This window comes from Ambystoma mexicanum, chromosome 9 (genome assembly GCF_040938575.1).
Source record: "Ambystoma mexicanum isolate Mex_15411 chromosome 9, UKY_AmexF1_1, whole genome shotgun sequence".
NCBI classification, from domain to species: domain Eukaryota; kingdom Metazoa; phylum Chordata; class Amphibia; order Caudata; family Ambystomatidae; genus Ambystoma; species Ambystoma mexicanum.
The window spans coordinates 1,552,119,539-1,552,135,497 of NC_090931.1; the positions used below are offsets into that span (position 1 = coordinate 1,552,119,539).

The window sequence follows — 15,959 nt, forward strand, 5'->3', positions numbered from 1 at the left end:
AGTGCCTATTGTGTATACTTTGCATACTGCCTAACTCTTCTTGAGGGAAGTCTGACTGCTCAGCCACAGCTACCAGGTAAATCTGGGTGGTACAGACTGCTACCAGGTGGGTTTACTGCCAACACCTGTAGTCCTAAATCTTTTGCAGTGGTCCCCAAGGGAACTGCACAGGTTTCTGCCTAACAGTCAGGCAACTCACTATCCCATTTAGATTGTAATTGTCATTTCTAAACACCAACAACAGTTACTCCCTCCAAAATGTCATTTTCACCCTTCACAATGTCAGGTGTCCTCTCCACTGCCTTCTTCATTCACCAACAATACACAGTCAGGGACAAATAGAGGTGACGAGGACTGTCAATATCAAGGCAAACCAACAGCACCCATATCGTGATGAGAAGACCCCCGGATCCCACTCTCCCACCCAATAAACAAAACCAAGTCCCCATTCGGGACAAGAATTAACTTACTTTCAAATCCACGTACCAGACATTTCCATAAACGCATATAACTCACCTTGCCATAGCTCTTCCTGCCACTTAATCTCAAGATCAGAAACAAAACTTGAAGCCCGTTCTACATCTTTACTCAAACAAGTTTAAAATGTTACAGGTTTCAGTCAGCCAAGATTGTGCATTCTTATCACTGAAATAATTGCTCCTTCAACCCACATCATCCTACCCCCGTGTTAAAATGGTTCTTAGCAATTTCAGAAACATTGCAACTTTAAAGGCAAAGAGTCCAATCGTTTAAAGTTGACCGTATTTTGATTTAAGTGGAGAAAGGGAGAGCAGAAATAGATTGCTGTAAAGTTAACGCCCAGAGATTCTGTTCTTCAACTTTTAGGCTATCGAGAGACAGCCATAGTCTGTGGTCACATTTGATAGCACACCAGTGTGACATCACAGGAATCCACACATCCACGATAGCACATTCTATGATCACCTATTAAATCAGTTGCTGCTCGCACATTGCTACAATCAAAGCTGTTAATAGATTTGCAAGAGAAGTCACAGTGCAACAAAGGCTTTCCTGGTGTCGCAAGCTAATAGTCAGGCATAGTCAGTTGCCCCTCGGGTGAATGCACATTTCGCCACATACACACATCATGCAATTCTTACTGGCCAACAGTGAATTCTCACTAGCCAATAGCTAGTGCAATGCAGGTGTCCTGCTCTATGGAAACTCTTGCCACAGATTGGGGACTAGCAATGCGATGTAGCGCACATGCCATACCTTGGCCTGAGCGGAGACGGTCTCGCTTCCTCTCGCTTCCGTCTGTGCCTGGAGGGAGAATGGGGTGCAGGTCTTCCTCGCTCTTGATAATTAACGTCTCTTCAGGATCGGTAATCATGTCGCCTGTTGTACAAAATAAATATTTATGAAAGAAGAGTGTACGATAACTTGAGGCGTGGCGATACCATGAAAGACGACTAAAAAGAGAAGATGGGAAAGTAAAAGCACACAAACAGAAATTAGCTAATGTTCAAATCCAACAACAGCAAACAAATTCATTGCAACACAGAATATTCCCGACAATTAGGTTTCGATGTTGGAATCATGGACAATGGGGACGCATGTTTCCTCAACCACTCTGCCACAACTGACATGGATGGCCACTAGGGGTGTCACGGTATTAGTTTTATGGCGGTACGATAACCTTCTTGCCAAATGACGGTATATCATGGTTATCGCGGTATAGCAGGTGGAGTTAACCAATCTTAGCAAATATTTTCTAAAAGGTCATACATTGTCAGGTTTATCATCACAAACAAAACCAGACACCCTGGGACAGAAGTGGGCTTTTCAACATACTTTCCACTGAAATGCCACCCCTTGCTTCCAAACACAAACACACGTGTGGAGAGGAGGGAGGGGGGAGCCCTGCTGCGACTGGCAAAGCAAACTGAATAGCTTTTCTTAAGTGGTCATTTAGGCTTTTAGCTCCCCACTGGCTACTAGTGAAGATGAACATGTTGCCATCTTTATAACCTGCATGCCACAGATCAATGGGTGCTGAGGGTAGTATACGCTTGTGTGCATACACATGCACACTCTTTACGTTACAGCCTTTAGTTTACTTGCGGGCCAAAAGGTGTTCAGTAATTACGGCCATTTTACCCTTTGGTATGGCAGCAGGGAATAACCGCAGAGATGAGTGAATTTCGCAGTGTGACTTACTATATGTAAATTCAATGATGGAACCAGGGAAATCCCCCATTGTCATATGTTTAGCAAACATTATCCATTATAAATATATAAAGCCCAAAGCCACCAACCCAAAGTAAGCCCTTTTTCCTTCTTGGCACTGTATTTATTCTTCCTATTGCTAACATACTGATTTTGTGTCTGGTCAGACACGTGTGGTTTATGGAATGGCATTAAAAACTGCTCCAACAAACTATTTGGCAGATGGCACATCCAACAGTGCAAGACCAAGACTGCGCAGCAATTGCTTACTGCAGCCTTTCCAAATCAGATTGTAAAGCACAGTTAACGGTATACCGGTATAAACAGTGTGACGGCTATTATTGTTCAATTAAGTGGTTCACGGTATCTTTAACGGTATACTGTTATACCGTTACATCTCTAATGGCCACCTCACACTGACCAACCCACCTGCAAACAGAATGGGATGTTCAGTGACCGTTCTCAACTGGTTCTAATCTTACCTCTTGGACAGCCATCGTGGTCTAGATGGGCAACTTCAGGTCAGACCGCAGCCCTGTCACCCGGGGAGTCCGACAAGGTTCTTCTTACCGGTGGTCTTTAATCTATACATGGAGATATTGGGGTAACTTCTCAATGACCCCATCACACTCCACCAGTACATGGAGGATATCCAAGTATAACTAAAACGCATTTGTGCCCAGGACATCTCATGCCCCAGGAAGGGTTCCAAGAAAGATTGAAAATATTTTGCCAACCTAATTTTGCCAAAAATCTATGTACCAAGTTTACCACTTTTTGTAACAACATAATGCAGGGGGTGGGGGGATGGCAGTGAGATGATGGAGACACTCCTCTGTTACTATCCCAACTCCCCACCCCATATATACCTTACCCCAACTTACCATCTGCAGTTTACGTCAAAAACGTGTGTGTATGGGGGGGGGGGGGGTTCGGGGGGGAGGGAGGGAGCCAAAAACCTTTCGGCAAAGTGTAGGTCAGCAAAAGTGGGCTAGACCTCAGGAAGTCACTTGCCTCATCGAAGCTTGGATGACAAACACACACCTTAAATTCAATCTCACAAAGACAGAATTTGTTTGACTTGTCACCCATCTAAGCAGGATACATCCAAGGGTGGCTAAACGATACGCAACTTGGCAGCTTCACACCTCACATGACCCCCGACTCCCAATCACTTGGGTTCACTATAGAGAGCACACAATCCTGTCAAAATATTGAGAAAAGGGCACAAATGGTATCAGCTAACCTTCCTTGGGACGATTCAAAAAAACGTCCACCAGAGAACTTCAGAACTACAATCATAGTCCTTCTAATCTTGCATTGTTTTGGGCGGGGGGGTTGGGGGGGGTGGCATCCATCCTGGCGTTCTGGCAACACACCTGGCCCCCATTTAGGGCCACCTCATGCAGTGCAGCACAACCCATAACAAGAAATTAGAAATCCAACTAGAACGCTAATATCCTAAAGGGGCTGAAGTAACTTGCCGTTAAGACTGCTCAGACTCCATGCTAGCCAATAAAGCAACCACCGCTAGCACATCTACCTTCCCGTTACCAGCAAGACTGCTGCTCAGATTCCCCGCTAGCCTATATAGCAACCACTGCTTGCACACCTACCTTCCCGTTACCAGCAAGAAGAATGCCCAGACTCCCTGCTAGCCTATAAAGCAACCACCGCTTGCACACCTACCATCCCGTTACCAGCAAGAAGAGACTCCCTGCACACCTACCATCCCGTTATCAGCAAGAAGAATGCCCAGACTCCCTGCTAGCCTATAAAGCAACCACCGCTTGCACACCTACCATCCCGTTACCAGCAAGAAGACTGCTCAGACTCCCTGCTAGCCTATAAAGCAACCATCGCTTGCACACCTACCTTCCCGTTACCAGCAAGAAGACTGCTCAGAGTCCCTGTGAGCCTATAAAGTGACCACCACTTGCACACCTACCTTCCCATTACCAGCAAGAAGACTGCTCAGACTCCCTGCTAGCCTACAAAGCGACCACCGCTTGCACACCTACCTTCCCGTTACCAGCAAGACTGCTCAGACTCCCTGCTAGCCTATAAAGTGACCACCACTTGCACACCTACCTTCCTAGTTGCAATACTCTGCAGCTTCAGAAGACAGTCATGCTCCACCAGGAGTCAGGCCATTGTTAGGCTCAAACCAACCTCCCACGCAAGAAAAAACATAATCAGGTAACAGGTATTCTTTCGATTGAATGCCTACTGGTACACCATCCCTGTGGCAAAATGGACCACACCAACGCACTTGCAGTTCAGAAAGAATCTCAGTGTTCAGTAAATACCCAAATGGCACCCAAGCTCCTTGTGTTGGCATTTCACACCCCACACGTGCCCAGAATATCCCAGGCCACATCTTGTATCCCTCCTCCTTATCTCACGTTAACCTCAATTATTTTATTTTATTGTTCAAAGCAAGGCCCTAGCTCGAGAGCAGTGGAGAGGTGCACGAAGTGTGGCTAGTCAGCATTTGGACTGGCATATTTTAACAGTAGCGCAGTACTGCGAGGTCTGTGCGTCGGTATGCAGGTCCATTGGAATTAATCCTTGCTCAGGTGTTGTTGAAAGAGCCAACAAAACGTATAGTGCAACGTTGCTTCATAGATGGGTCTGCATGGCAAAACCCAAATACAAAGCATACATAATTATTATTCAGGAATCTAACAGCAGATAGAATACTACAATTCAACAAATGCCCGACAACCAGGCCGGGAAGATAGTTCATGGGTAACACATTTGTTTTGGAAGCAAGACAACGCAGATCAACACAGGTTCGAATCTTTGTCCCGCACTTTGCGACTGGACTTTGTTAAGCACGTAATAAAAGATGTATCAACTATTCAGAATCGTAACCTTCACAGGAACTAATCAGGTTTCACACCCGACGTGGGAAACAAAAAGATGGAGCACACAAGCTTTTTACTTTTTTTTTTTTTAATCGATATTTTACAGAGGTGCAATGCGAGCAAACACCAAAATCTTAAAGCAAGAAGATATTAGAGCTACAATATATTTACAACTTGTCTTTTTCTAAAATGAAAAAAACAAGCAGAGACCTACTTTAAAAAATAGGAGCGTAGGTTCATCTTATATTAGCTGTCAACAGGTATTCTTCTGAAATCACAGAGTGCATTCAGCTTTCAAGAGTGCTAGACGATCCTCCCCCTTCTCTCCCCCGTCCCAGTAAGACAGAGATCCTTCTCATTGGCACACCTGCAAATCCCATTCCCCCCCCCCCATCCTCCACCCCAGCCCCCCACTCTCTGGCCAAACTCCTGGGGTCCCCTCCCGTCACCCACCTGTGAGGCAAAAAACCTTGGGATCATCTTTGACTCCACCTCTCGCATCTCCACACATCACAGACCCTGCCAAGAAGTCCAACTTTCAGCTCCACATTCTCAGGGGCATTCTACCTTTCCTCACCTTCCCCCAGAAGCTAAACGTCTCCAGGGTTCTGGTTCACTCAAGACTAGTCTGCTTCCACAACCTCTTCCTCAATCTTCCCCTTTCCTCCCTCTTCAACTAATCCAGGACAGGACTGAGACTTATCCCTGGCCTTAAGCCCAGGGACCGCATCTCTCCAGCCCTAAAATCTCTATACTGGCTCCCATTGACCACAAAGATCAAATTCAAGACCCGTTGCATCATCCACAAGGCTGTCTGGGGCCTGGGACCACTTTACATCCAGCTTTCCCTCCCCAATTACCTCCTGGCAAGAGTCATTCAGCCCTCTGGCTCCAAATCTCTGCAGGTCAAACGTTTCTCCAAGCAGAGAGTGGGGGGTAAATCCCTTTCCTCAGCTGGCTCCTCCCTCTGGAACAGCCCCCTCTTCTTAAGACTTTCCTTTTCTCCTCTTCACTCCCTCTCCCCCACCTGACAACTCTCCATCTGCAACTGGGGCCTGGTCCCCTCAGTCTCATACAGGGGCCAGACCACTCCCTACCAGTCCACCAAGCATCCTTTACCAGCACTTTCCATCGGGCTCCCGGTCCCGGTCTAGCCCAACTTGGTCCTCCCTGTCCATGCACTCATCCTTCCTTTCCCTACTTTTCCCGACACTTGCCACCTTGGCCCGCCCAGCACTCACCAGCCCCCCTTCTCTGGGAGCACACCACTCCTGCACTTCTCCATATACCCCCACCCCCACCTCCACTCACCAACCACCTTGTCAAGCACTTGCATGGTAGGAGTGTCACACAAGGCCAATTTAACAGTTTTTTGTTCTACTTTTTTTTTTTTTATAAAAAAAGTTGTCTATTTTAGTTTTTTTTTAAACTTTACACATTACATTCGAATTCAATTTCAATCCTATTACAAAACTATTTCAGTCATATTATGAGACAAACGGTTATACAATTTACAACAAGTCATTACTTAAAATTTCATATCACAATTCAGTAAATATATTTCCCTTTTTTATTCCAATACAAATAAAACTACTTATCACAAGAGTCGTCGTCATTGGTATCTAAGACCAGTAGATACTAAATGAAATTGAATTAGCGAAATAAATCCGCAGTTTAATCATGAAAGAATTATTAGGGTTGACCATACACTTTAAGGATTCCCTAGCCGTGGAGGTAAGCCCAACATTAATGGCGCCCAAATGAGCAATCCTAGAATTTTCAAAGGCGGCACAGTATATTACCAGATGCTTTAAAGTTTCAGGCTGTTGAACATTTAAACAAAACCTACAGGAAGCAGAGGTAGAACTGGTTCATTCTAAACCTCATATACAAGTCTCGGATCTCACAGGGAAAACAAAGAATGTATCTTAATCTGGGCATTCGTTTATGAGCACGTCCAGCACATTCTTCGGTGAGTACCAATATCGTCCATACATATGCACCAGTCATACTCCATTTTTTTTTTTTTAGAATAAGCTGGACATTGCCAAAGGTCTTCCCTAGTTATGCCAACTTTTAACAAAATCGCTTCCATTCTTTCCTGAAACTTAGTCAGCAAACTAGGATTAGATTTGTTAATCATTTGGGCAAATTCCTGATATAAGAAATTCAATGGAGGATTTAACATTTTCGCATAAGAATTAAGTTGTCTCCATTGAAAACGGGTAGCTAAACTGGATAGGCCTAATTCAATCCAAATACAGGAATTAGGAATGGATTTAGCAAAACTGCAACAATGGTACAAGGGAAAACTTACAAAATTTCCTTTGAATAATTTTCAGTTGAGAAATTAAAGGACGAGCCTTAGATCTGATAGAAGTTTGCCAGTTATCAATAGACAAGCGATCAGAAACGTCTTATCCCAGAAATTTAAGAGAAGATACTCGTTCAATTATGGCTCCGTTTAAGGTCCATGTATAATGGACAAGTTTCCTCTTCCCAGTAAAGACTAAGATCTTTGACTTTGTAACATTTGCACAAAGATTATTTGTGGCAGCGTAAGAAGCAAACGCTTGAAGCTTATTTTGAAGGGCAAACGGCGTTTTGTCAAAAAGTAGAATATCGTCTGCATAAGCAAGCCAATTAACCTTCAAGTGGCCAATTTTTTTTGGAAAAGTAATAGTGTGACCAGATATTTCCTATGTCAGTGAGATACAGATTGAAAAGGATGGCAACAAGGTTACAGCCCCGTTTTACTCCTGTATATGTGGACATTTCAGGAGTAAGCGCACTGTGCCGATTTATTCTCACACAATAACAGGTGTCAGAGTGCAGAAAAGCAATAGTTTGAACAATAAATTCAGGAAACCCTAAGTTCGCCATTTTGGCCAAAAGAATATTACGGTCAAAGGCAGAGCGAAGATCCAAAGAGGCCATAAAAACTGGGCCATCTGAGGTTTTCTTAAACTTTGCCAGTACATGTGCCAAAACAGTAGCATTCAGGGCAGTGCCCATATATTTTCTAAAACCCAGTTTGGTAAATGGATAGAACATTATGTTCCTGTATAAATTGTTCAACCGTGTTAAGTATAAGGATAGTGAAAACTTTATAAGAGGAGTCCATAAGCGCAATCGGGCGGTAATTGCCCGGCTCTGCAGGATTACCTTTTTTGAAAATAGGTATAATCAAGGAGGTTTGCCAAGATTTAGGGACACAACCCGAAAGAAAAATATTTTCAGATTTTAGTTGAAGTATACCAGCCCAAAATAGTGGGTCGGACTTAAGTACACAGGCAGGAATCCCATCAGGGCCTGATGCCTTAGCGTAGTTCAGGTAGTTAATTGCAGAAACTCTCTCTTCTGTTGGCCAAGTAGTGTGCAGCAAGGAATTCAACACAATTATTTTAAAATCATAAAGACCAAAGCAAATATGCTGAAGAAATAAATTGGCACCATTTCTCTGAAGGGATAGAAGAGGTCATGCTGTTAGCCACAGACGAAAAGGTCTCATTAAACAGTCGCCAAATGTTTCTAGTATCATGCTTACATATACGCATGATCACTGCTTGATTCATAAATAGATGTCTTTTATGACAGACAATCTTAGTGGCATTCCTATAATGCATTAAGAGTCTTTTTTAGTGAAGAATACCTTCTTGGACTGGAATAGGAATAGCTTGCTTTTTGACAAGTTTTAGATCTTGATTCTTAGCCCGCTTTAGTACAGAAATTTGCTCTGAGTAAGCATGTGGGTGTGCTGTGTGAGTATTAGCTTTATAAGAGGTAAGTATGGCCAGCTCCTCACGAATAATAAAGTTATTGTAAGCTTCAGTCCAAATAATGTCAGCTTTAGAACAACTTTTGTTTGATTTATAGCGTACAGATATACGTAAAGCATTATTCAGACAAACACACAGACTTTTCTATTCCAATAGAATGAACCGGGCGCCATACTTCCAACAGGGCAAGTTCCGAAATAACCTTGCAGTAGCTAATAGAAGTTAGTAAAAGGGGTGCAATAGAAATAACACAGTGATCAATAAAACCCACATCAATGATTTCACAAGTTAAGCCAGAGTCCAGAACATCGGAGGTGACAAAAAAAAAAAAGAGATTGTCGAAAAGGCGTTCATCCTGTCCCATGTATACTCGGTGACACCCATTTTGTAGTGCACCAACCCCAGGCCCCAAGAGGCAAAGTATTTAACCCATCTCTGACCTCTCAGATCAAGGCGTTGAGTGTTACGAAGTTGGTTGGTGATCATTCAGACAACACACATTAAAGTCACCTCCCACTATCATAGTACAATTAGGGTTACATATACAGGCAGCTTCAAACATATCATCAAGGATATCCATAATCGCATCCAAGTTGTTGGATTGAGAACTAGCATAAATACACACTACCAACAGAGTGTCATTGGAGGAGTTGGATAAGGAAACGTCCAACGCTATGACAAAGGAAGAGCGATGTATCAGGGTGGCAGAAAAATGTAAGGTGTTATTTACCAAAATGCCTGCGCCCGTAGTAGCCAAGGCACAATACACTGTATATCCATCAACAAACAGTGCCCTAGTCAACATTGTTTCTTGAAATAGGATAATCGATGGAGCATCGAAAACTGTTAGTGACAGTAATGCAGCCTCAAAATTCTTGTAACCAATATTCCAACTATGAATGCTCAAATAGTTTAAGCTACAATTCTGATTTTGGAGCTTGCACCTCCAGTATGGATTTCAGTAGAGTACCAATCCAAGACCAATCTTTGATGTTAGCGGCAATGGAAGACAGCTGCGCAACCCTCTCAGGGAGACTAGAGTCCCCTGATATATTGACAGGTGTCTTCGATGGAATACCTGGTGGTAAAGGGATACCATACTCTAGAAATGCATAGTTAGACGAGGTCACCCCCAAAGAGAGCAAACTCACATCACACTGATTCACAACTCTTGTATCCGAAATACCAGACAATAGAAGGGAATCAGCATTACTGGGGGCACCAAGCGTAGTATTTCCAGGCACCACAGACCGCGGTAGAGCGACAAGTTCAGGATTGCACACCGATAGCATATTTTGGCAAGCTTGCCAAAACGCAGCCCAGCCGACATCCTGTAGAGGACTGTGATCCATTCACACACACAATGATAAAAAATATATTTATATATCTAATCAAAAAATACAGGTATTATCAAATGGAAACGTGAATAGATCAAAAATGACAAAATTAGGGAAATTGCAGACTTACTAAGTAACCACACAGTTTTTATACTGCCACTACTCCACATCCATACACCCAAACAGGACTTGCAGACACTTCCGGGGTTCGCATACCCGGGCCGTTAAATGCAGTACAGTCTGAGTTAGGGGGCGGGGCGGAAGCAGCGTTAAGCGTGTGACGTTTCCTGCAGAAAAAAAAATAAGAAAAGGGGAATTCAATTAAAAACAAGAAAAGAAAGGCGCTGCAGCGCAGGAACTCCCGTAAGTCCAGCTGGCCACAAGTCACAGGCACAAGTCCAGCAATAGGGATAAGTAACCAAGCTGGAGTTGTAACAAAATAATTCAACCTACGGTGCTGGCAATGAGTCCAAGCGAGTTACGACCCAATGGGAGCGTTGTCCTTCCTCTTGCCGACTCAGCGTTGGATAGAATCCACACAAATCTGCACGAAGAAACACTGGACGAATGGCAATAGACGTGTCCAGCAAACAGCACCTGCAGGCACTTCCAGGGTGCGAGTTGTTCTACTTTTGCGATTCCCATTCCCTCCTTCCCCCCACCCCGCATCTTGTCTTGTGGGGCCTGGAAACACTTGTATAGACGCCATACAAATGTCCAATGAAAAAAAAAAATAACCAAAAAACAAATAGCTCAGGGGCAACGTTTTTGTCTTGGAAGCAAGAACATGCAGACCAACGCAGGTCCAAATCCTGGTCCCGTGCTGAGAGACGGGTCTCCATTTTGAAGCGCATTATAAAAGATTAGTTGAGCCCTATCTGTGCCATACCTTTGCCAAATCGATGGCACTCGCCCAAAGCTATTGGTAGAACGCGGTAAAGAAAGCTGCCCTGTGGCATCTGCTGCAAAGAACACTGGAATCTAGATGTTGAGTCACCAGGGGGATGAATCAGCACCCCCTTCACTCACTCTTGTTGTGGACATGAAACTCTGTTTATGAGTGCATCTTCTTGCCACATATCTGTAAGGCGTTGCGTGATGCGAGGATTTGAAGATCTGGGAACGCAGTTCAGTATGGAATACAGGAATGTAGGAGGAAAACCACAAACAAACCGGCGCAAAAGGCACAGAGGATGATGATGACTCACTTCATGCTCCACAGAGCAGCAAGCCACCCAAGATTAATGTGGAGCAAGGACAGTGAATACTCACTGGGATGGATGTCTTTCTTTTCCAAGTTTTGTGCTTCCACGGCTGTCAATACTCCAATGAGGAATAGAAAAGGGGTGCTGGCAGGAAAACAGCAGAACACAATAACCTTTCTGGAAATAAATGGTCTTGGGAGTGCACCGCCGGTAAACCAACTGAACCCTCTATGTGAGCAAGCCTGGGAGGCACACTATAAAACCCTGTTTGCACGTCCTGGGGGACCAGGGTCGAGTGAGTCCAAGGCAATGCCTTGGTTTGCTAATGATTGGCACTTGCATGTAGTACTTCTCGGGTCCCAGGGCCAGATCGATTATCTAATCTATCTAAAGGGAGCCCTGGGGTCTCTAATCTAAGGTGTCCATCTAATTTGAATATACTATGTAATGTAACCTAAGCTTAAGTATTCTTGTGACTGCTGCGCCCGGCTACCCCTGGGTTTGGAGCGCATTATCAAATACTAAACTAAACTATTGCAGCTTCCGATAGATTCCCTAAATCCTGGTCAACCACTTATATCTTGCCAATATACAAAAAAAGCTCTTGCCAAGGGCTGCTGAATTATCGACCTGTAGCCATCTTGAATGCCGACAGCAAGGTCTTTGCAGCCGTACTGTTGGTGCACCTAGAGAAATGGTAAACAAAAGCAGGCAAAATACAAAAATGGCAGACGGGCTTCGGGAAGCATCTATGGACCTCCCTCAATGGGTTTATTTTAAAGATCTAAGAAATAGGATTTGGTGTACTTGGCAACCATCGATCTTTCAGCCGCATTTGATGCCGTCCATAAGAGTTTATTTTGGCCCAAACTAAAGAAGTGGGGAATCCCTGATGGTTTATTACACCTAATTATTAGTTTATACTACAAATCCAATGTGAAAATTAGAGTGGACCAGCAGGGGAAAAAGCTGCGCAAGATCGGGACATACAGAGCAGTCAGGCAGGGTTGTGTTTTGGCACCCTGGCTTACACCTAATTATTAGTTTATACTACAAATCCAATGTGAAAATTAGAATGGACCAGCAGGGAAAAAAGCCGCGCAAGATCGGGACATACAGAGCAGTCAGGCAGGGTTGTGTTTTGGCACCCTGGCTGTTTAACATGTCCGATATTCACACATTTTCATTACCAGCTGCGTTTGCCAGTCCAAAAATCAGCAATATGAAAGCGATGTGGGTAGCCTTCACAGACTATTTTCTTTTATTTGACTGCTCGAACTAGGTCTGCAGCGTCCGATAACGGCCTTCTCAAACTTTGCTAAGGCCCATTCTCTAATGGTAAACCCAAACAAAACCAAGGCTATGCACTGCACAGCCACGCCTTAAAACCAAATGGCGTGTTGGAAACAACTTAATTCAGCAAGTCGATAGTTTATCTAGGATTCCCAACTACTGTGAAAATGCATACAAATTGCATTAAGGAGTTGTGTACAGGCGCGTTATAAATGCCATATCACTAAAGACTTGCACGATTGCACTTTTGAAACAGCTGCGCAGAGCTGACGCCAAGTATAGCAAATTCACATTTGTCCCAACATTGGAGGTTTTATGAGGGGAATATTGTCCCCAAGACGTTAGGCTGCACTGAAATTTTAGCACATTGGATTCTACATTTTTATCAATTTTAGAATGATTAACTTGGAGGAAAGTCCTTTGGATCCCTGTGCGCCGCTTGTAGCAATCATATATGAACTCGGTGCACATTCCTTAAACTCAAGGGCTTGCTGGAAATGTTTCTCGTTTTATTATAAAAATCTTCTGATGCCCAATGTAAATGTGTTTGAATTTTGCCAAACTGTCTGTAACTACGCAATGACACCTAAGGGTTTGGGCGTATAACAAATGCCATAAATAAATAAATAAATACTTACAGCCCTTGCCCCAAACCAAAATGTCATCCTGGAAATTAGACACCCTGCACCTTCCTGAACAGCATCTTTATCAACTGTTGAAACGCAGCGTAGATGGATGCCAAACCAAAAGGCATGGGACAAAAAAAATATGGTACGCCCAAAAGGCGTGACAAAAGAGATCAGAGGTCGGGACTCATCGTGCAAATGTATCTGGTGGTAGGCAGACGATGGATCAAACGTGGAAAAACATGTTGCTTGGCCTACAGTTGCTAGGAGGTCATTAATGTTGGGCAAGGGATGACGATCAGCCTACATGTTGGCGTTCAGCTCTCTCAGGTCAACACACATCCTGAGGCTCCCTTCCACCTTTCGTGCCAGTACCACTGGTGATAACCATTTGGAAACACTCCATTTCCTGAATTATACCTGCATCCATAAGTTTAGCTAGTTTTTTAAACTTTCCCTGGCCATCACTGGCGCTCTTCTGACCTTATGAACCTTGGGCACTGCTCCTTTCTTCAACACAATTTTGTGGGACAAACCATTCAGCTTTCCTAACTTGTCTGAGAAACCGGTGGGAAAAGTATCCTCCAAATACTGGGAGACCAACTGAAGGTTTAGATTTAAAGTGGATCTGAGCCCGGCGGAGGGGGGCCAGGAACAATAAATAACCTGAGAAAGTGTGCACGTGAATTCCTGAGAAGAAAGAACGTTTGTCGCATCAGGCCCTCTGAAATAAGAGACTTTGAATGACAGACTTGGCACAGAAAGCCCTGATGCTGGGGTTTTGAACTGCATCCTCGCGCCAGAGAAGCCAGAGTGTCTGCTAAGCTTGAGTGTGCCACCTTGTCCCGTGCTAAAAACGTGGGGAAGGGGAGCCAACAGCTCAAATATCCCGACATCATTTCTTGAACACTTTTCTTTTGCAGAACATTGTTTCCCACACTTTATATTTAGAAGGATTGGCAATAGGTTTATTAGTATAGGCCCTTTTATTTTGACAGACTCGACTAGGACTGCAGTATTATCATTTGATGGTCGTAGCTTGCTCCCATCTTTAGATTTAGGATTAGATAAGCATTTATCAAACCTAATTAAAGTTCAATTAACACTGTCGAACTGTGATCACTTGTGTCGGTCTTACTGTTTGATATCATGCCTTCCTTACAGTATTTGGCCATACGCATATGGGTTGATATTAGAAGACTTCAGTATGGACAATGCCTTTCAATAGCTCTTGGTATACAATTCAGGAGAAATCATGGTCTATGGTGACCCAGAATCCGCTAGCATTTCAATCTGTGCACCATTAATGGTGACCATACCTTCCATTCAATACACTGGGAGTGATCGCCTGGAAGCACTCCCCTTCCTCTCAACACAGCAATTGCTGCCGGGGACACAGAGAGCAAGCAACGGAGTCCACGGGGCTCTGTTCCCTATCACACCAGCACGGAGACCAGACACCTGCACAGGTGGGAAATCTCCCCCACTCTCTGCATAGAGCAAATCCCCAACACTGGATGTTTGTAAAGTACACCTGTTCAAATACCCCTGTTGCACAAACAACAAACCCCATACTTCTCCAGCTCTCTGTACACAACACCCAAGTTTGCCACTGCAAAAAGACAAATACACCCTCTGCACAGAGGGTTAAACTGCTTCTTTATACTGGAGCACAAGTAGTCCGCCATTTTTCACTGCCCAAATGTGTCCTTCGGCACAGGATAAATGTTCAAGTATGCCTGTGTTCATCAGCTCTTGGCCACGATGCTGTTTCAAGGCCATGCTTTCCCACGTGTTCAAAGTGAGAAAGTGCTACACTGAAGGGCGCTGCAATGCTCAAGGATGCACCACTTCCCAAAACACACCTGTCCCCTCTGCTGCTTGTAAGAGATCCACAAACTAACCTCCTTCACCAGGCAGGCAAATCACCACTCTGCTGGGGTGACCAGATGTCCCGATTTTGCCGGGACTGTCCCAGAATTGGGGCGTGTTGGCCCCGTCCAGATAGTTTTTCTTTTAAATCAAAAACACTGTCCAATTTTAGGGAAAGTGAAGGTGACCACCGACAATTCCATCATGAAATGACTTAATATTGATCTGATGCACATAATAAATTCTCAAAGCACTTCCCTCCAGGGGGCAGTTAAAAAAAAAAACTCCCCAGGAGAAACAAAAGAATAAACTGCCCGCACCACAGTGAAGATGTGGGCTGGAAATGCGCCTGGGTACGGGGGAACGCCCATGCTTTTCTTGCACGGAATGAGTATACCCCGGCCTCGGGGCCGCCTCAAGACTCACCGGACAGGGAGGAAAGACGGCGCTCATCGGCCCTGAAACACCGACCTTCCCCAACAGGCGCAAGGGCTCCACCAGCCTCACAAACGGGACACGTTGACTACACGCACCGACGCACGACCTCAGTCACGTGACTTTTCAGACGTGTTCTCAATGGGACCTACACTCTATCCGAGGCGAAGTGCGAAACCTGAGCCATGTGACTTCACTGACTCCCACGAACGTGCATCCCACGTGATGAAGAGGCGTGAAAGTGTTGCCAAGAGCGCATCCTCAGACACACGTGACCTACCAGACCTGCCGGAACTTGCATGGCACAGTCCACGTGATGAAGAGGAGGCGAAGCGTTGCCAAGGTCCTTTTC

At 44.5% G+C, this 15,959-nt stretch overlaps 1 protein-coding gene across 2 annotated transcripts in view; it reads right to left on the bottom strand.

Annotated features, from left to right (window-relative positions):
• The window catches only part of LOC138489507 (oocyte zinc finger protein XlCOF6-like), a 56,750-nt gene extending 41,036 nt beyond the window's left edge, over positions 1 to 15,714 (bottom strand). For both annotated transcript variants that reach the window (XM_069617249.1, XM_069617250.1), the window contains exons 1-2: positions 15,599 to 15,714; positions 1,237 to 1,359 (exon numbers count right to left, since the gene is read on the bottom strand). In XM_069617249.1, coding sequence (XP_069473350.1) covers positions 1,237 to 1,354 — 118 coding nt within the window. In that variant the 5' untranslated portion in view covers positions 1,355 to 1,359; positions 15,599 to 15,714. The remainder of the gene's footprint in view (positions 1 to 1,236; positions 1,360 to 15,598) is intronic.
• Positions 15,715 to 15,959: the final 245 nt, after the last annotated feature.